At 44.2% G+C, this 21,766-nt stretch overlaps 1 protein-coding gene across 2 annotated transcripts; it reads left to right on the top strand.

Annotated features, from left to right (window-relative positions):
• The first annotated feature begins 1,854 nt into the window (after positions 1-1,854).
• TNIP2 (TNFAIP3 interacting protein 2) lies at positions 1,855-10,040 on the top strand. 2 transcript variants are annotated; one of them, XM_027686649.1, is made up of 6 exons: positions 1,855-2,346; positions 4,491-4,796; positions 6,615-6,698; positions 7,231-7,512; positions 7,887-8,006; positions 8,501-10,040. In XM_027686649.1, exons 1-6 carry the CDS (start codon positions 1,900-1,902, stop codon positions 8,780-8,782), a joined length of 1,521 nt encoding a protein of 506 aa, XP_027542450.1. In that variant the 5' UTR covers positions 1,855-1,899; the 3' UTR covers positions 8,783-10,040. The 2 variants fall into 2 exon arrangements, with proteins under 2 accessions (XP_027542450.1, XP_027542452.1); XM_027686651.1 differs by having other exon boundaries at positions 1,870-1,968.
• The last annotated feature ends 11,726 nt before the right edge of the window (positions 10,041-21,766 follow it).

Below are 21,766 nucleotides of genomic sequence, written 5' to 3'. Positions count from 1 at the left end.
AGTGTTTTACCCTTTTCTGTCACACAGGATCTTCTATGCACATAAAATTCAGTTATATTTTCAGAAATAGCTAAGTTAATGGACTATTTTGAATCTATTACTTGTAATATTTTGGATAACTTTCTGGCATAATTAAGATGACAAAATAATGACTTTCCACCTTAAAAAAGCTTAATTGAATCACAGAATAATTCAGGTTGGGAGGAACCTCAGGAGGTCTGTTGCCCTAACTCCCGCTCAAAGCACTTCCAATGTTTGATTACCCTTAAAAGAAAAATAGTTTTCCCTGTACTTGATTGCAACTTATCTCATTTGAATCTGCACCCATGGTCTACATGAAAGGCTGAAATATTCTGCCTTGTATTTCATATGCACCAGTACCATGAGGCTTTTGCTCCATCACCAGCAACTGTCTCAACTCTGAAATTCACCAACTTCTCCTTCCTTCACGTTCCCATTCCTGTAAATTCTTCCACACAAATTCTTCATTGCTGTATCTTTTTACCCTGACACCTGATAACACAGGAGGCTACTCTGTATCGCATCAACTAAAGTCTTCTCTTTTTGCCCCCTCTACCAGTTGAATGTGGTGATTTTCATTTGCTCTCTATTGGACAGTTGGGCTTTTTGGTCCAGAAACATCTCCTGTGGTTGTGCTGAACCTTGTGCAATAAGGCTGTGTGCACACACAGAGCTCCGTGTTGTACACATTCTTATGCACATGCATACATATGCATACAATTAATATTATTACAAGCAATAACCAAACGTAATCTAGACTTTGTTTTCACACTAGTTTAAGGCTTTTTCCTGCCATGCTGTTCCACCAGAACAGCAACATGGACATAACTAAACCAATCCAAAATATACTCTCAGTCCAGCTTACTGTACTCCCGTCCTCCTACAAGAAACACCATGCCAGTGTGACCTCTCTAGCAGCAACATTATTGATTAACAAGTTCTGTCCTTACGCTGCCATAAAAAAAGTTATCCCCCGCAGGGACGGCCGGTGGGCACCTATTTGTTCAGTGTCAGGGAGCTGGTTTTGCTCTCATCAGCTCATCCTGAGGGTATAAATACTGGCTGGCGACATGAATTTTGATGACCGGAAGATTTTGATCTCTTCGAGGCCTTTCCTAAGAAAGATGCTCCTCCAAATCTGCACAGGTACGCGGTTTTTGAGGAGAGATGTGCTGCTCTGGGTCCGGAGCCACCCCCCTGCCACCGGTGCAGGTACAACACACACAGAGCATTTCCCGGGAATTTTTTCTCCCGGGAGCCGGCGGCAGGGCCAGGGTGGGATGCGGGTGCTCCTTCCCGGCCGGTCCCGGGAGGCGGAGCGGGGTGAGGGGCCCGGCCCGGGGCCGCCGGCGGCGGGGAAAGTCCCGTCCCGAGCCGGGAATTCCCGCAGCGGCGCCGGGAGGACGCCGCGCTCCGGGGCTTTCACAAGGCGGAGCCGGCCCCATCCTCCAGTTCCCCGAGGGACCCTCGCCCCGCCGGGACCTCCCGCTTCCCCTCCGCGGCCCCGCTCCCCGTCCAGCGCCCCTCCTGCCACCGCCTCCTCTCATTCCCCCCTCAGCCCGGACTTCCCCCGTCCCCTCGGAGCCTCCCGCTCGCCCCGGGGCTCCTCCCTCGCCCCCAGGTTTCTCCCCCCGCCCCCACTGCCTGTTCTCCCGTTCGGCCCTGCCGGGGTTCCCCGGCTGACGCTGCCCCCGGGGCCGAATCCCGGGCTGGCGGCCGGGGAAAGGGCTCCGTGCCCGCCAGGGGCTCTCCCGGGGGCGGAGCGGCCCCGCCCCGGCCGGGCCGAGCCCTTAAAGGGGAGCGGCCGCGCCTCCTGCGGCGGGGAAGGCGGAAGGTCGGAGTCGCTGCTGGCAGGGCCCTGCTCTGCTTTGGGATTTTATGCACCTGTCCGGGTTACTGCTCGCCCTGGAGCAAGAGGAGAAGGGACCTGTCCCGGCCATGTGCTCGGTAAGCGAGGGCGGCAGCACAGACCCCTTCGTAGCCCGCTTCAGGCAGGTGGAGGAGACGCTGGAGAAGTTGCACCGGGAGAACAGGAGCCTGAAGAACAAAGTGCCTCGGTACAACGCGCTCTGCACCCTGTACCACGAGTCCGCGCAGCAGCTGAAGCACCTCCAGCTGCAGCTGGCGGCCAAGGAGGCGACGATCCGGGAGCTGCGGGGCAGCCTGGCCCGGCAGCCGCAGCCCCCGGCGCCGGGAGAGGCGGCGGCGGGCACGGAGCCGGCCCGCTCGCTGGTGGAGAGCCTGCTGGAGCAGCTGGGACAGGCCCGGGAACAGCTCCGAGACAGCGAGCGGCTCTCGGCGCGGAGGGTGGAAGCGCTGAGCCAGGTAAAGCTCTGGAGCGCAGGGAGGGGCTCTGCGGGAGCGGCGGCGGCATCACCGCGCGGCTCTCTAGAAAGTGAGGGGTTTAAGCGCAGCAGCGGCGGTGCGGAGCGGAGGATGCGGGGATTCTGCTCCCAGACAGCCCGCTCGGGTGATGGAAACAGCTGGGGGCGCGCAAGGGACGCGCCCGGCGCGGCTCAGGAGCACAGACACACGGGGAGTGCTGGCACCCTCGCCTCGCGATGCTGGTGCCTTTTACAGGACTTGCTCCATCGCTGTGTGCTCACAGTTAGACCGTGCCCAAAGCAACTCAGCCCTCTCTATCCGACAGTGGCTTCCATTTAGCGTTAAGTTCAAAACAGTAAAATCCTAAAACAAAGACTTAGGGTGGCGTTATAAATCTTCATGCAACTGTTTTCATAAGGAAAAAAAGAAAAATAGTAAAAAACCCCGCCTGAATTTGGAATTCCATATTACTTATAGAAGACTAGTTACTGAAAATCATTATCAGATGCAACAGTTTTCTAAGATGATGCCACCAGTTTTTCTATTAAAGTGTAGTTGTTTTTTTTTTAAAGTGCTCTGATGTATTGACATAAAGACAGCATTTTTAAACTTGAAGTATGGTCTGACAAGTTTGGATTGTGAGGAAATAGACAGGGAAATCAGTATCTTTTTTGACAGAAAAAAAGTCTCAAAACTGCATCCCTCCCATCCACCACAAGTGCTGTTTTGGTTACTGTCATTAAGACTTTCCTGTGTCCATTCTGAAATACTCAAAAGAATTTTAAAGCATTTGTTTCCAGATGAAGCTGCATGAAGTAATTTCCAAACTGAGAAACAGTACTCAAAATGGAAATGAGTATTTTTGTCATAAGTACTCTCTTGACCTAATGCTTATACAAAACGTTTTCCATATATGACACTCACCTAAAATACATTTTAAAAACTTCATGTTTGGAAATTTGTTATAAGAGATGATCTTATTGACACTTTGCAGACAGATGACAAACCTGTGATATCTGAACATATTTTGAAGGCTGATGCTGAAAATCTTTAGCATTTAGCATGAGGCTAAAGAATTTAAATGTCAGTAGTAAGAACAAGTGCTATTTCTCTATGTTAGACATTAATATTTATTTCTTGAAAGAATAAAATTTTATGCCCAATCAGAGCACTGAAATAACTGACACTGAAAATAATAACTGGAATGGTAGAGTCAAGCCTGTAGCTGTCTCATGGTCTGTGCTGGCATCCAGGTCATCCTTGGTTCTGGAGGAGCAGTGCTGCTGAGGTTTCTGTTACCAGCATCTGCTACTTCTTGAGGGTATAGAGCACAAGTTTTTGACAAAGTCAGGACTGGTGTATTTCAGGTGCATGGAACTACAGGTGGTTTGCCCCAGTCAGCAAGCGAACCCTTTCCTTCTCAAAACACCTGCAGAGGTGTTATGTTAATGCAGTGTGGACGCAGAGCTTCCAAACCAACAAGAACGTGCAGCAACAAGATACAGGGTTGTTTCCTAAGGGTGTGTCAGACCCCCTCACCTACCTTGGAGAGTCAGCTATGGCCAAACTAGAGCCGTTGCTGCCACACAGATTTTGTTCTCTTGTCCTTACCTTACTGTTCCCACCCTTTCTTAGGTGGGAAAAGTTGCCCCGTGTGCTGCCTCTGCTTTATCCTTGTGACAGTGCCAGGCAGTAAATGCTGATAAGATTTGATAAGATGACTTTACAGTTCCATTTTTTTTTTTTTTTGAGGAAAATCTCTACTATCTGGTAATTTAGAGTGCAGGACCTGTAAGCATTTCTCAGTCTCCACAGTTACTCCTTTTAAAATACTTCGTTTCTTTTAAGTTCCACCTTTGGTTTGTTGCTAAATTCATAAATATTTCCTGAGTTTTGCTGCTTGTTCCTCCATTCTACAGACTAGAAAGTACTTGTATAGTTGCCCAAGAAGATTTTGACTGTGTGATCTGTCAGTTCCAAGGTCCTGTAATTATATAGAGATGAACTGGATTTTTTTTAGTTTTTAGGTACTATGCAGTGAGTATAGGAGCAACATGGAATAACTGCAACAAGGAATTCAGTCTTAGATATATTTTGGCTTTTGAGTTTGCTTTTAAGTAACTTCCCCTCCCCCTTCTGTTTAGGAAGTACAGAAGTTGAATCAGCAGCTAGAGGAGAAAAATGGAGAGATACAGCAGATGATAAATCAACCTCCATATGAAAAGGAGAGAGAAATCTTACGACTGCAGAAGACCTTGGCAGAGAAGGAGAAGGCTCAAGCCACCAGTGATGTTTTGTGCCGTTCACTCACCGACGAAACTCACCAACTTCAACGCAAATTAGCATCCACAGCAGAAATGTGCCAACATCTGGCAAAGTGTCTAGAAGAGAAGCAAAGAAAAGAGAAGGGGAATTCAGATGACCACATACCTACTGAAAGATCTAATCAGGTATTCTTATAGCTACTACTAAGTGTCTTTAAAGTTGTATTAGCTTCTGAGGTGTTAATTACAATATGATAGTTGTAACTGAGGAACAGTGAGGTACATCCCTTTGAACAATTTCATGTAGGGTGTAAAGACTACCATGGCAAGCTCTAAATATACCAAAAGTTTAGGATGGAAGTGGCTATCACTTTAACTTCGGCTATTTCATCTCATCACTGGAGGCTTTTTTTTGGAGAGAAGAAGAACTTGAGAGGTTCCTTTGACCTCAGCAATTCCACAACTACGATTCTTCTCTCCATATATAGGAGACAGTACCTTACTTATACCACCCTGTGCTTCTGTGCAGCACTAGATGGTGCTGTGTTTTGAAGGTGATCTCTCCTGATTACCTATTTAAGCATCAAAATCACAAAACAAAGTAGAGATATTTCAAAGTAGTATTTATATTAAGAACTCTAGAGCACGTGGTCTTCTCAGATCAGAATTTGGCTTTCCACATGTAGTACAGACCTACAGAAAGTTGGTTAGGGAAGAATGAGTCAAGGTGTCTTACCTTTTTTTGGTTTTTTTTGGCTCTGGGATTCCCCCTGGCATCCCAGTGCAAGGCCACGTTTCTCTCCAGGAGAGATGTTTAGAAAAAACGCTTCACAATAGGACGGTGGCAGAAACACTACTGTGGAGAACCAACACCTGGATTTTGGTGTACTTTGCTAATGACTCTCTGGCTTTGCCACATCATCACTTCAGCTGAAGCTTTTCAGCGTAGCGTAGAGGCAGATCCCGTTGTTCTGTTGCTCCAGAAGTCCTGATGGCTTAGAGTCTTTAGGTAATTCATTATAACACCACAAGGAAATAACATTAGCAGTGCTGCCTCAAATAACTGGTCAGAGTATTGAATAGGGTGCTACAGCCAGTTCTCACAAAAAAGAATAATTCTGTCTCATGCTCTTTCTCCTGTGTGTTGGTACTGCTTTTTTTCACAACCACTTATCTGTGCTGCTGTGCCCATGTCTACTCTGTAAAACTTCCCAGCAGCGTTTCCAAAGAAAACTTACTCATATTAAAGTTACCTGTAAGAAATAGTTAGAGGTTGAGTAGATAGAAGAAAAAAGGACTTTGTAAGGGACTCGAAGCATTTGGTATTTTTGAGGAAAATTTACACGTATTTTACGTGTAATTGATAGACAGGAAACTTGATTGACTTTGATATATGTAATAAGTAGCTAACCTTGTACAGTGGGGACTTCCCTGTTGAAGAGGAGAAATTTCAGATGCCATTACTAGCTGATTCTAGGGAATTTTGCACAAAAGCGTTCTATATTACTCATGTACACCGGGGTTTTTTTAAGCAGATGTCACAACTATAAAAAAGAGGTATCATTTTAGTCAATTATTTAGCAAGCAGGGTTTTTTCCCCTCAGTAATTTCTTCCTAGTACTGGCCAAAATTGACAGTAATAACAAAGCAAGATGAAGGCATATCTCTGCCTTTGTCATGCATTCTCCCCCTCCAGACAAGTGGTTTTCCAAGGAGTTTTTGTAACCTGCTAAGCTCTGTTGTCACCAGCTCTATTTAGAAGCAGTACCAAGATGGTAAAAACCTTAGTACAGTTTTCCTTTACTTATTAATAATAAAAGCTGTAGGCTATACTATTAATATTTAGAAACACACTATATAGAAATAAATAGATCATTATTTCATTGATAGCAAATAGTTTTAGAGGAATTTAAAGAAAAAGATTACTTCCAGTTTAACAGCATAGCCAAACAGCATCTGGGATTTTTATGTCCAAGTAACACTTACTTTATCTGCAAATTACAGCTTTTAGACAATGAAACTTCACTTCAAGCTCTTATCTGCAACCTACAAGATGAAAACAGGATGTTAAAACAAAAAGTGGCTCACGTGAGTACTTTCATTTTGTTTAAGAGCTGATCAATTATTTTGAATTACAGTAAATTTGGGACAAGGCCTGGTTAATCTAATTAAATGGCAGCTTAATGTAAGGCAATTTTTCTTAGTCCTTTCAACATAGTTTTTGTTCCCTTAGCCAAGAACAACTTCTTACGTTATTTTTAAGGTATTGGGTTTTCGTTGTTAAAAATACAGTGCAAAAGATTTTCATGTACCTTCCATGCATCAGTATTGCACTCCAGGAGAACAGCACTAGGACCAGGGTGACCACCGACCCCTTCCATTCCACATTATTTAATACTGTCCCTTTGGACTGTGAGAGGGGAAAGGCTGCCTGTGAAGAGTCTGCCTTACGGCGTGGTAACTCCTGCTCTTCTGCACAGTGGCTTAACCACACTCAGTGGTCAGGTCAGCATGTTATATTATCCTTTAGAGAATTTTGGTCCTGCACATAAAGACAGTTTGTGAAAGCTTGGAAATTTGTGTCTTCCTGCTCTTATGTCTCTCCTGGTTAAACTTTCAGGTGGAAGATTTGAATGCAAAATGGCAGAAATACGATGCGAGTAGGGATGAGTATGTGAAGCGACTCCACGTGCAGCTGAAAGAGATGAAGACACAACTGGAGCAGCAGCACGGCGTGACTTCAGCACAAACTAATTCTGACCTGATGCACAAAGAGATATTCCGGCTAAACAAGCTACTGGAAGAAAAAATGAATGAATGTATAAAAACAAAAAGAGAACTAGAAGACATGAAGAAGGCTAGTGAAGGAGATAACGAGCGCATACAAATGCTGGAGCAACAGGTCATTAAATTTCTTTTTCCTAGAAGTGGGAATTCCTAGTTTCTTCCCAGGCCACTGAAGTTCAAGGGGGAAAAACAAATTTATTTTTTGGACATTTGCCGCTTGTTTTTCCACGTTTGGCTATACAGACACTTAACAACACAGATTTAAAGGAAACTTGCTACTTAAAACAACTGCATGTGGTTCTGCTGGCCTTAATACAAAATATGAAAGACCTGTAAAAGACATACAAGTACCTGTGAAGTACAGATATGATAGAGAAGATAATATTGAGATTCTGGGAATAAGTAACAAAGGAATCACAGCCTCAGCTTTTCAGTCTCATCCACGAATGCTTTAACTTAGCAAATATTAACATAATAATTCTTTTTCAGGTCCTTGTTTATAAAGACGATTTCACATCTGAGAGATCAGACAGAGAACGAGCACAGAGCAAAATACAAGAACTTCAGGCAGAAGTTGCATGTTTGCAACACCAGCTAGCAAGAAGACAGGTAAGAAAGCAGCATGCTACTTTTTCAACTAAAGCATGTCAACAGTATTCTAGACTAAAATATACTTTAAAATATATTTAAAAAAAATCTTAGTACTTCTAAAACCATTTCAGCTTAGTGCAGCTGTCAAAAACTTACATTATTTCATAGTCAGTTCTAGTAGATGCTTCCCAGTACAGAGGTAATATCCCTTTCCAGTCTATTTTCCTTCTGTTTTTGGATCAACATAGCAAGGGTGAATTCTTGGAATGAAGAGGACAGCTGTGACTCTTGTAACAGTGGCATTTTTAAAGTAGCATGCTGGCTGTGTTCTGATATTTCTACAAACCTTCTTTATAACTATATTAAGAACACTGTAAAACCTGATTAATACTTTATTTACAAATATCTGATAAATACTTGAGCAGTGTTTCAAATAAGGGTGATAAAATATCACCTGTTAAAGAATATCTTTTTACTGCATCGTTTTCAAGAGCTCTTCTTTCTCTTTCTAGGACTCAAGAGACACAAGTAGTCATTTCAGAGTTCACGCTGGTAAACAAAATCATTTGTACCTACAGACGAATGTGGAACATCTACAAGGCAACAGCCCAGGCCAAACAGGCACGAGAAGGACACCTTCACAGTCTGAACAAGCTTCTCCTCCTGCGGACAATGGAAACTCTGGATCCGAAGGCAGGGCACAGGGTGAACTCAGATGCCCTCACTGCATGAGGTTTTTCAGGGATGAACTCAGTGATGAATTCCTCAAGCACGTTGCTGAATGCTGTCAGTGACTGCGGGATATGAGGGGCTATAAGTCAATCACTACTTTATAGACATAAAACTTGGCTCTATACATATCTCCTACAGTCCTAAACCAGAGTAATTCAAATGGAGAGCTCTCGGGAATTAGGAGAATGAACAATATCTACCTCTTGCTTAATTTCACCTTCTCTTGGACTGTATGAAAGGCATCAAGGGAAAGCAAAGTGTTTTTCTGAAGAATTATTTTTGACAGCTACAAGGAAGAAAGCAAGCATAATGCAAATTCTGCTACAACTAAACTGAAACCTACGGTGGTAGTTCAGCTTCAGAGTGCAGCTTGACTCGTATTTGGGTCTAATTCTCTACCACAGTCTGACAGCTTGTGAAAAAAGTTACTGAACTTGAAATTTTCCTCTTCTTCCAAAAATGCAGGCTGAAGAACAGGGAGGAACATTTTGACAAAAGATAGGAAAAATCTTACTGTGCTTTATCTGGATTAAAAGCGAAAGTATTTTCTGGTCTATTGATGCTGAACTTTCAGACATATAATCTGAAAATCTTTGTGTTTAACTGAAATCAGAAGAGATGAAAAAACCATAAAAGGGCTGGTTATTGACTAAAACTAGCCTGTCTTTTTGCACAGAGACAAGGTACAGTGAAATTTATATTTTCTGTGCCATAAGTAACTATTTTACAGATTTGTAAATGTGTATTTGTGTAATTATTGATTATATTCCTATTTTACCTAAGGATTATTTTTATAATAAAAGTGATTGTGCAGTTGCTTTACTACATTAGTAAAGGGGTTGAAAATCTCTCTTTCAGTGTAAGTATTTAAATGTGAAATAGTCCCAGTGGCTATACTAAGGGCTAATTAAATGTCACTGCTTCAGATATGACTTATTTCATTACTTCAGTGATAACCAGCTTCTCAGACTATTTTCAAATATGTTGAAAAAAAATCACTCATCTCTGAGCAGAAGAATGACCTTTCAGAGGCAAAGGAACACGTTTAATGCCCTACCTTGCCACACATCTATGACTATGCCAATGCTGCCTTAAATTTCTTCTTATCTTGTCTGCACTGGAGAGAACTTCAACAAATAGCAGGGGACTGCTTTGAGAAGAAGTATCTGAAATTAAAGTTTACAGACATAAGAGGGCCACAGTTTTTTCCAGCCTTGGCTTCAGGTGTTTCTCACTGTGCAAGAGTTGGGGTTAAGGATGGGATACAAAGTAAAGGCCTGCTGCAACCATGACACTTCATAATTAAAGAAAACAGTCCTGTCTTCTGCTTTGCTTCGTTCCCTGTTCTACAATTTAGGAGGATTATGGATATTTTTCTGGATATTTCCTTTTCAGGATCCAGTTGCAGCCCTAAAGGAAGACAGTGGTTTATGCCTTAGGTGGGATAATACCAAAAAAGATGGCTGGGCCATTGCACTTGCATGCTTATTATTAATCTAATCTACAACTGCTTGCAAACCTGTAATTGATTACTAGCTTGTTTTAACCAACACAACATGCACAAACATGCAGAAATTTTTATTTTTTCCTTTTTTTAGTGACCATTTTTACATTGCCTTTTAAGGTCCTAAGAGATCAGATGCAGCCCACAGAATATAAGCTGAGAAACATGATTAAACTTCCTGTGGCATAAACTAATCTTACTTTTTCTGACTGGTCTCATTAAACAAACCTGGTTTACAGCTTCAGTGTACATCAATATGATACTGCCAGTGATTGATACAGCAGAATAGGGACTTGATTTTTTTATTGATTCAGCCTGTAAGGCAGTTAAAAAACAAAAGCAAGTTAAATCTTGGCAGTGCCTGTTTTTAATGGCAGAGATGATAGCTTTAATATACATCAGAAGCTCAAGCCTCCTATAGGCTTCCACTCATGTTAATCCCTGTGGGTAGAGTTGGACAGACTGACCTACAACTATTAGAAATAGATGCAAGAATTAGAGACAAGAATCTGCAGTACACAGAAAATAATAGTACTTAATTTTGTGGATTTAAGTCCTGTGAATTAGTCTCCAGTCAAAGAAGAGGTTAGTTTCATACTAATCCTGGGAAGGGAGGGCACTTCAGTGCTGGGAAACTGGATATACCAACAGCAAGGACAACACTGGACCAACAAACACAAACAAGTGAAGTTATAGATCAAGCACAGATTACAGCTACCACCTAAAACAATAAATGCTGCAATAAATGATGACTGGAATTTGAGTACATGGGGCAAAAATCTAGGACAGATCTGTTGGTTTTCTGTACAAAATTACCTCCCTTCAGAGCTGTTTTACTTTATCATTTTCTACTGAGGGTTTTTTTTCTTTTGGCTGGTAAAAAGCCTTAACTATTTCTTTCTTGTTCTGGCTTAACCAAGAAAACAGCTACACTGTGAAGAACTACCAATGTCTAACATGCAAATGTTTGATTCAGATGATAGGGCATAAACTATTGCTCCTAAGAAAAGTTGTCTGTTACGCAGTGCTTTGACTTTTATGCCAAATTGCCTGGTAGATCTCTTGAAGAAACACTACAAAGTCTTTACTTGCCCCCTCCTCACCAGGCAAAGCACACACACCAAGGCATCCCCAGCAACTGCCACCATGACCTACATTCACAAATCACATTCCTCAACTTTTAGACCAGAATGCATAAAACCTGTCAGCTCCACTGTCCCAACACTGAAATGAAAGCAGCCATGAGTTTCCAGCATTTTTGAATCCTTTAAATTAAGGAAAGCTCATTCTGGCCTCATGCTGGTATTCTCTGCCTGTTGGATGGTCACCAAAGTAGTGTGCCTTTCTTGGTCAAATGGTAAGAACAACCCAACTTCTTTCCTAAAAGAAAGCAATAAAGGCACAGTGAGTAAGAAAGTAACTGCATACAGTGAAAGGAACTTCAGCAGCATAAACTTTGTGAACTTTCATTATCCATTTTTACTACACTGGTTCACAGAAACACACATCATCTGTAAAACTGCAGAGACACGTCCTCACAAAGACACTTTTGAAATCATACAGAAAAGCTCTATGACCAAATGGGACTCGGTTCCTTATTTGCTGTATCAGTAACAGAAGGCATCCAAGAGAAATGAACCCTGTTTTCAGGGAAAGTTAATGCCCACTTAGGCTTCCATAAATCTCTCATTCAGGTGACCAATGCCTGTACTGCAGAGGCACGCCAGTGCTAGAAGACTGACAGAGGTCCAGGACTGCAAGTCCAGGGAGGCCGAGAGCAGGCAAGATAACTGTCTCTTCTGGGACCTGTAGGAATATGTCTTAGCATATTAAGAGCTGCCAAGATGGATTTGTCCAATTACCTTAATGATTAGTCCATCCCCTCCCCCAAAATTTCTCCTTCAGTAAATGACCTTCTCTCAGTTTTGCTCTACAAATCAACTTGACTTCAGGCCCAGGGCAACTCAGAGCTTCTGAGCAGCTGCCTCACCTCACCAGCAAGGAGGTTTTCAGACTGTATAACCTCCCATTGCTGGTCCTCATTTCTCACGTACCTAATTAGAATGTATTTTGCTCGGGATTTTAAAGTAAAGGCTGTTTACTAATAGTCATGCTGGTTGTCATGCAGAAGTAGGCCCATAGCTCACAGTCACGACAGCAGCTGTAGGCAACACTGACTCACTTAGAAAACTTAACTTAGAAAACACAACCACAAAAAGCCTCAGACTGGTGTCTACCCCAAAAGCCCAAGGGAGAAAAGATCAGCAATAGTGCTGTATCCTGCAGCATGGGCAGTACCGAGCCTAAAAAGCTCAAATAACCTGCAACTTCTAAGGCAACGTCTGTTTCCCCCTCCAATGATTCAGGACATCACATCTTTTAAAACAAGCTTTAAATGATGCCTAAAGATTAAGTGCTCACTAATAATAAAACTGACTACAAGAATAAAATTTATTCAAGAAGCAGATACCTATGCTCTATGATTTTTTTTAAAACTTCCATTTCCTGTGGCTTTGCTGCATGTGTATATATAGAAAGCAAGGGAAATTCCAAACAAGATGCCACACCATTATACTCAGAACAGCAGTGCTTCTCATTCTAAAAAAGGGAAGTCTCAAATGCTTTTTCTACAAAATCTATGTGAATTCAAAGTATGCTGTAGTAATATTTCATAGTACCATGCTTCAGTAGCTATCAGATGGGGGGGAGGGGATATTTCAGCTTAAAACCTAAAGCACAAAAAATACTTCTGAACACCAGGTCAGCCCAGCAGGACCTCAGCAGAGGAATGGGGTATCAGGTTAAGCACTCCTGCCTTCTCACCTGATGCCTCAAATCCCTTGCTAAGGACAAAGCACAGCCCACCACCCTCACTGAAGTGTTCCCTGCCACAGGCTGTCCTAGCTGGGGGGTCAGGGCTCCAGCAAGGTCAAGTGGGGATTTAGAAGGTGCTGCAGTAACTGCTTACTGAGGGGCTCCTTTCAGCAGCTCCATTCCCACTGCTGCTCAGTGTGTTCTTCCCGTTTCTCATTAGTACGTCCACTTTTTCCTGCTCTTTTTACACTTGCTGGCAAGAAGCTGCTGGTGCAGGAACACTTCACAGTATGTGATGGATGTACGGTGTCGATAGTGGCCGACAGCCTCCCTCAGGAGCTTGAGGTATTTCCATGGCACATGGAGCTCTGGTGTGGACAGCACTGAACCACATGGTGGGTCACAAGACAGCTTATTTCACATGGGTTTTTTTGGTGCCTTCTAGAAGTGTTACTTAACCACATTTGTTGCCTCACCACCTTTCCCCGGGCCAGCTCTCCAGCACATCTTCTGGAGACCTGGCTGATTGCTGGGCCAAGCACCCATGACCATGGCAGCTGCCTGCTCATGCTGACCCCTTGACACATTCTTGGTGTCACAGCAACTCCCCTTGTCTGAGGCTTTCACCCTCTAATTTCTAAAGGAGTGGGAGGGAAGAAAGAGCAGTGGGACCTTCCTCCCCCATCCTGCACTCACCAAATCTCTTTGTCAAATCTGTCTTCATACAAAAAGCATTTGAAGTTTTTTTTTAAATCACAGGTAGGCACCTTAGTTACATACAAATATTACAGGCCGTTTATACACAAGGGATGTGTTACCAGGCAGCCTGGTGTGTGCCCCACCAGCTCTTTGGCCACCACTGGCACACTGCTGAGCTGTTCAGTTTCATGCAGCCAGACTTCCTCCAGCCACGTCCCAAACCTCCCCTGCACAGCCCAAAATGTCACAGTTGAATGGAACAATGGGTTTCTCAGCTCCATGTCCTTCTCCACAGCAGTCTGGACTTGGGTGATATCTGGGGTTACCTCCTCTGCCAAGATGAGAGCCTACACCATGGGAACAGTGCCTTGATGGCACAGAGGGCAAGATGACAGCCTGTCCTCTCCCTCCAATTCCTCTCTCTGGGCTGTGCCAGCTGTAGTTTCAACGAGCCAGCCACCTGCACCCACCACCTGTGCCCTGAGCTGGGAGGAGAGCCACAGGCACATGGACCAGCTCTGGGAGCAGCCCCACTGTGACAAAGTCCTCATTTTTTTCCTGCTCAATGCATAGCAGGAAGCAGGTCTCAGACCATGCTACAACAGGGCAGGATTTCTATCTCTCTTGGGACGCACAAGTGAGGAGGTCTGAGAGACACTCAGATCTCCTTTGACTAAGCAATCCCAGCTCATACAAGAGGGAAAAGGAGCAAAGAAAGGAGCTCACCCACAGAAGAATCAGTCCTCATTCTGACCATCACCACCACTATCTCAGGGAAGTTCAGACATGCACAGGGGTATGCAAAGGTCCACAGACATTTGAGAAAAAAACATCACCTACCAAGAGAAAGGGGGACCTGGTGGGATGTGAAGTGCTTCATGACCCACAGGTGAGCACAGTCTAATAGAGCATCCTACTCTTCCTTCCCACCACCCAAACTTGCCCTCAGCAACACAGATCTAATTTAGTGGTTCTCAGCTCCTCTGCTGACCTCAGCATTGAGCACCTGCTCCACTTCCTGCAAGGCCTGTTCTTACCTCCCCAGGAGGAATGACAGCTTTCCCAAGTGCCATCCCCAATGACAGTTGGCAGATGGGAACCAGACATCTCCGGAGGAAAAGGGATCTTCCTTTGATCCTGGCCTCTGCCCTCCACCAAAACCAGTCCAAATTTGGGCCCTAAACCAGGCTGATTCTTACCAGCAGATGCACCTGTCCCCCATGAGACAAACATACTACATTTTAGGAAACTGGCCCTTGAACACCGACTGGTCAGAGCCACTGAGCAAGGCCCAAAACAGACCTGTTGTAGTCTCCTGAGAAAACAAAAGCTAGAGCAGTTCCCATCCTTAGTAGTGTCCAAGACTCATTCAAGCACTTGGCAAGAGGCTTCCCCTGCCCCTCACATATCACAACGGGACAAAGCAAAGAGCCAGAAGAGCAACAGCAGCACAGAGGTGTGAGTGGGGCAGAAGTCCACCAGCAGCCTGCATCTTCCAGAGGCCTCCTTACTCTCAACAGGGCAGGACCCCTAAACCACACCATGTTTCCCTGGCAGTTTAGTGATGCACTGAAACAGCACCTGTTACACACATGTCTGGTGGGCACAAGAGAGGATGTGTTTTTAAGGAAGGCAACTTTCCCCCTGTTTGGGTATCTCAGTGCAGGCCCATCCAGGCACAGAAGTGGGGAAGGTCTCCTCTGCAGGGACAGCTCTCCAGAAATACACGACCCCTACTAAGAGGCCAGCAAACCTTCACTTGGGAGGGACAAATTGTCTCTGTAGTTAGGATTGAACAGATGTCAACTGTGAATGTGCATAAGATGATTCTTAGAATGAGGGACATGCCCCCCATCACACTCTGGAGCAGAGAAGTGACGGAAGTCTCTGTCTGTGCTTTGCTGCTGCACAACACAGATGAGGAGCAACTGCCTGGAGAGAGCATGAGGTCTAAATGTTCTTAAAACTTGCATCTATCAATGGCAGGAGTGGGAAGCTATAAAAGCCTTTTTATTTACTGCAGTTACAAAATTCATTGAGGTGACCTACTCTAATACTCTTAATTACTCTTAAAACAAGTCTCCCAGTTACCAGTCAGTATTTATGTGTCTGGGATGCTCTCTGATGGGTGAGCATGTTGAGAGGGGAAGAGATGAGAGAGTCCAGAGCACGTGAAGATCCTCCAATCCTCCAGAACAGTGCCTACGACCTGCAAGAAGAGCGGGTGAAATCCAAACTAACCTCATCACTATCGAGCCATGTCCTGGGAGCAGCTTTTCAACAGGAAGCTGAAGCTCATGATTCCAGTTATTGCAAGGTCAGACCTAAAATTGGTGATGAAAAGTAACCCTCTGATGAGAAGTGGAAGGAATATAGATGAAGGTACATGCTATCACCAGAGACTGAACAAGGAATGGGGGGGTTTGCAGAGAATCTCAAACTTGGGTGTAGCAGGCAATAGGCATGCATGCGCAGGTACACCCACTTCTTGTGCTAAGAAGGGATTTCAGCCTTTATTAGAGGGTGAAAGATGCAAAATAAGCTCCGACTCAGAGTTGGCACCTCTTGTTTTTCAATAAAGCAGAATTTTGACGGCATCTTCATGACAATAAAATAGCTTTAAAACACAAGTAATCTCTTTTAATAAGACTGAGGAGGCCAGGCCCTCTCTCTTTCCTGAGCAGTTCACTTAGCGATCATCAGAGCCCACTTTTGTCCTATTCCAACCCCAGTCAAACACAAAAACAGTTTTTGGGGTGTTCACCATCAGTTCACTGTCACCCAGAGCTCCTGACACTGGCCACCCCAGATGAGAGCCTCTAAACACCAAGCTTGTCCCCACAAGCACCAGCAGCAACTGCCCTTCTTACTTCTTCAAGTGCCCTTTGTATTACAGAGATGAGTGGTCACCAAAAGGCATTTCAGCTCCAGTGGTCACACCACCACTTTCCTCTGTGGCACCTGGAAGGTTTCACACCTTTTCAGGGCCAGTCTTGTTGCAAGAGAGATATTCCAAAATAAACAGGGCACAGGTGATGCCCTGATGGTTTGCTTGGCCCAACATGGGGTTGTCTCTGACAGCCCAGAAGGTTTATGCCACGTGCAAGCCAGGAATAGAGGGGATGGCTCTGGAGCACTTGCCACTGAGCAGAGAGGGTCTGGAAAGGGGAATCAGGTGGAATTTGTTTGAGAGAAACACCAAGGCAAAGATGTAGACTAGACCAGGGCGTTTTAGAGACTAAAGTCTGTGGCCAAGACTAGGACCCAGTGTGGGGTGCAGGCAGGCTTTCCCCTCCTACACAAGATCTATCCTTTGATAACCAGGTATGGAATCCCCTAAACACTCTGCAGGGTGACAGCTCCTAGGGACAGTGGAAAAAATTGATGAGCACAACCACCTTGTCACTGCCACCCAAAGAATAGGCGAAAACTTACTCTGTGAACTGTTTTGAGGCTTTGTTTTGTTGCACCTACACACACTGGTTGCATGGCCCCACACCCCCTCCTTCAAAATGTCACAGTCTTCAACTCTAACAACAACCATTGAGGGGGAAAAATAGTGTGTGCTGGCCAGGGTAACTCCTATGCTGTGGGGACAGCACTGGTCTGGCTTTTCCCCTCCACTCAGGGTTTATGCCCACCTTGCTGTGAGTTTCCTCCTCAGACGGTGGCATCTCCTTTGACAGACAGTGGGCAAATATGAATTTTTACCTCTGTGGTTTCCAGGTGACTCTCTCAGGGAAAGTTTACTGGAGCTTTAGTCTTCCTGAAATGGCAGCAAGCCTGAATAACCACTTCCTCTTAGCACAGCCGAGGAACCTCAAATGTGCAGTTGTTGCAATACGGTGTGAGGACACTCTCCCTCCTGCCTCTGCCGTACTCCCTTGCGTGCATTAATATCACTTGTTACACACACTGGGCAGTAACAAGGTTGGGAAATACCTGAGCAGTAAAAGCCACTCTGACAGCCTCGAAAGGGAGGCCAATGCTACCTTTTACTCTTTCTTGCAGTCAGCTTGTGCCTTTTTGCTCCCAGCAGCTGTAAACAAACTATATCTGGCTGTCACCAAAATCTATAACTGCACCTCTTTTATAGTCTGGACAACTGAAGTATTTTGAGCCAAGCCCCAGAAGGATGGCTGTACTATATGTACTTGCAAGCTCTTCTGTTTTGCTGCAATAATGCAAAAACTAATAGTGATAACAGACAGCAACTTGCAACAGATGGGTCACAAAACTCATCTCTTAGGTTGCTTCTGTAACCAGAGGTGCACAGAATGTCCCCATCATCCACAGCAATGGACCCCAATGTCTATAATAAGAATCTGGGCTTGTGTACCTCTTCAGCAGTTTTTCTGAATATTTGAGCAGCTTGTCTACAAGCTGGGGTTAGTGTTGCCATAAGGCTTAATATTAAAATGGCTCATGTTTGACTGGACTTTAGAAGTCAAATTCTAGTCTCCTCTATGCAGCTTTTCACTGAAGGAAGGCATAGGGCTGTGACTTACTTAAGCACTGTGCTTCTTGGCACTGTGCACAACACAGGGGTAACCCTGAAGTGTTTCTGGAGATGGTGCTAACACAGACCAGAACAAGCTTTGTGCAAATAATGCAACTGTTTTGACCCCATTCCAAAGAGACAACCCTGTGATTTCATGTGGAAAGCCCTGGGCTGGGTATGCCAAGAATCTCAGCCTCAGGTCACCTGTACAGTCACTTTGCATTGTCACAGGCTACAGCCTCCATTGGGGCTCTTCTTTCCATAGTTTTCCACATTATTTAACTGTTTATTCTCCTTGTGGCTGACAAAGAATGAGCAAGCAGGCAGGCCTGGTTCTGCACCTGAGTTGTCTCAGCTGTTTTTTGCCAGGACTAGCAAGTTGCCTCCACCTCCTTTTTTTGGCAGTCACAGATTTGATGTGCCCAGGATGAAGAGGCTGCTCTGGGGCCTGATGTACTGCTGTAGTTTAAGGCTGTGCCCACATTTGGAGGTAACGTACTTAAACAATTACAATGATCATGCAAGATTTTAAGTACACTAAATAAATAATAAAACACAAACCCCCACCACCTTTGAAAGCTATATTGACTAAAAATCCCTGTTACAGAACAAAGAGCAAGTCTCCAGTACACCCAACCCCATGCCACTACTTGTTGTCCACAAAGAGTCTGTGGTTCAAAACGTGCCTTAATATATCAGCACATCATTAACACCTCTTTTCCAGAAGGCATGGTTTGAATAGTGAAAGCTCAGCCACAAACACCTGTAATAGCAACACAACCTGCAACAACTGTTGAGTTCTTCAATGCACTAAACCAGTAAAACCTGTAGCTACACATTTGTACCAGTGCAATTACCTCAACTCCTGATGCAACGGCTCATGAGTCAAGATGAATCTGATTTACACAAGAGGCTGACAGTCAAGGCAGGTTATGAACTCAGACATCAGAACAAGCAATGCAGAATCCTTCACATTTGGAAAGCCAGAACCTCAAGTAACATCTGTGGACTACAGGTTCAGAAAATGTCACTCTGTGTTTGTGTGCCTGGAGTTTGGGATTTCCACTCCAGCTCTTTGCAAGTGAGAGGTCAAACAGGGAAAAGGATAACATAAACACAACAAAAGGCTACAAAAGCTTATGGATTTGGAAGCCAGGACTGACCACAAAGGAAGGGACTTTTAGGAAATAAACAGAATAGCTTTTAAGCATGCATTAAATCAATAATGGAAAATTCTGCATGCATGTAAGAGTACTTCATAGAAAAGGACACGGGCATGGAGCCAGTACCTAAAGGAAACACAGAAAGAAACTTACTGGAAACTTCTGAATTAAGATAGCAGGTCTAGGCATGAATTATTTGCCTAAGCCGAATTTATGACTGTCACAATCAATGGAAAGTTTGCAAAAATCATAGAATAGTTGAGCTTGGGAAGAGGAAGGTCTGAAGATCACCTAGTCCAACCTCCCCCACTCAAAGCAGGGTCAGCAAGAGCAGGTTGTCTGAGGCTGTGGCCAGTCAGGTTTTGACCATCTCCAAGGACAAAGAGTCCACAATCTCTCCATGGAACCTGCTCCTGGTTCAGTCACCCTCATAGTAGAAAAGTTTTTGCTTACGTTTAAATGGAACTTCATATTTCAACTTGGGCCCACTGCTTCTTGTCCTGCAATAGGCACCACTGAGAAAAGTCTGGATCCATCTTCTGCACTGCCCCCAGATCAGGTGTTTATATGCATCGGGAAGATCCCCCTGAGCCTTCTCTTTTACATGTGGGGCAGTCCCAGCTCTCACCTCTTCTTGTCTGATGGCTACTCCAAGACCTGAATCATCCTCGTGGTCCTTTGCTGGGCTCTCTTCAATACGTCCATGCCTGTCTCATACTGGAGAGTCCAGAGCCAGACTGCACCAGATGCGTCTCACCAGTGCTGAGCAGAGGGGAACAATCACCTCCCTCAACCTGCTGGTAATGCTCTGCCCAGTGGCTGCCACCTTTAGCACGAAGGGCACACTGATGGCTCATGTTCAATGTACCTACCAAGACCCCCAGGTTTACCTGAGCTTGAACTGTTTGACACCAGTCAAGACAATACAGACTCATTTCTCTCTTTCTCCTGCCTCTCCCCCGACTCTAATCCTGAGAGGGATTTTATGTACTTATTTATTAATTATCACATTCAAAGTATTCAAGATCTACAAGTGAATAAATATCCTCACTGAGGTACAGAGAAGACACCTAAAATCTCAGCTAAAACACTAAACAAAGACACTTATCTCAGGAACCAGTGCTGAATATTCAGAACAACAGCTTATTTAGCATGGATTTTAAAACAAGCACTTCTTGAAGTGTTTATAAGAAAGACAACACAGTGCATTGTTGGCAGGGATGGAGGGTGAAGAGGAAGGAAATAAACTTTCCACTTTATTTTGGCAGACTCTTGAAATTCCTCAATTCAAATGCACAGGCTTGTTTTGAAAACTTGGCTAACAAAAAGAAAGCAAGAGAACTTTGAAAACCTGGGAGGTCTAATGCAGGAACCCATTTTATAACTAGGTCCTCCATAGTTAAAATCCCACTGGTATGGTTTCACTACACACACATTAGACCCTCTCCATCGCCTGGCTGGATATTGCTCAGTTATCCCTTCTCTCCTGACTTCATGGCCCACGACATCTGTATTTTTTTGCAGCTTGAGCAGGTTTTATGGTAAGCCTGGGGTACAGCAACTGTTGTTTTGTTATGTCTGATTTCCTAATGGCTCAGTTAGATGAGATTTCTACATCTCTTTCTCTGTAGCTGCTCTCTCATTTTGTGAAGACTGAATCACACCAGACCATGTGCAAACTAGCGCGTGATACCACAGAAATCCCTCACACTTATTGCCAGTGCCTGTAGCATTCCCTCCTCTGTCTTACAACACTGATGCTGCTCCCTTGCTCACAAAGGTGAGGCAACAGTAGCGTTGACTAAAACCAAACAATCATTTTGGAAACTCTTCAGTGAGTTTGTGAGTGTATCACAAATGTGACCTGCAACCTGTGCGCTTTCCCAGGCTGCATGAGGGTCACCCTGAGAAGCTGGTTTACATCTACTGAAGAACTAGAGCAAGGCTAAGCACAGAACACTTCCACTGTTTTCTAAGCCAGGATCTGAATTGCTGGTACTTAAAGTGAAGAAAAGGGCAGTACTCACTGCTGACATGACTGAATTTCTGATCTTAATATGACAGTGAATCTGTATATAATTACACCAAACTTCAGCATGTCCTTCTGAAACTCATCTGTGTGCGTATAGGATTTAGGACCCTGATACTAAACTGAAAGAGGAAAATGAAAGTTGGACTCTGACCAAGAGAAAAGGACTGAAATTAATAAAAGAGCAGAGTTCCTGCTGTCCTTACCAAAGTCAGCTGTAACAGAGCAGAAAACACAACAAACACAAGTGATAACAAGGGAGCAAGAACTTAAATTAGGGATTTGTGAGATACATTACATTTTTCAAAGTAACTGGGTTGCTGCTAATCATCACAA

This window comes from Neopelma chrysocephalum, unplaced genomic scaffold, assembly GCF_003984885.1.
Source record: "Neopelma chrysocephalum unplaced genomic scaffold, ASM398488v2 Primary Assembly neopelma1_71, whole genome shotgun sequence".
Taxonomy (NCBI): Eukaryota; Metazoa; Chordata; class Aves; order Passeriformes; family Pipridae; genus Neopelma; species Neopelma chrysocephalum.
Note: the sequence above shows the minus strand (reverse complement) of the source record. Positions and strands in the feature narration are given on the sequence as shown.

Bases quoted from the DNA above. Each gene is read 5' to 3' on its own strand.
- TNIP2 (XM_027686649.1), top strand. From the start codon at position 1,900: ATGCACCTGTCCGGGTTACTGCTCGCCCTGGAGCAAGAGGAGAAGGGA. The intron at 4,797-6,614 runs GTATTCTTATAG...TGCAAATTACAG, and splicing joins CTACTGAAAGATCTAATCAG to CTTTTAGACAATGAAACTTC. The intron at 6,699-7,230 runs GTGAGTACTTTC...TTAAACTTTCAG, and splicing joins TAAAACAAAAAGTGGCTCAC to GTGGAAGATTTGAATGCAAA.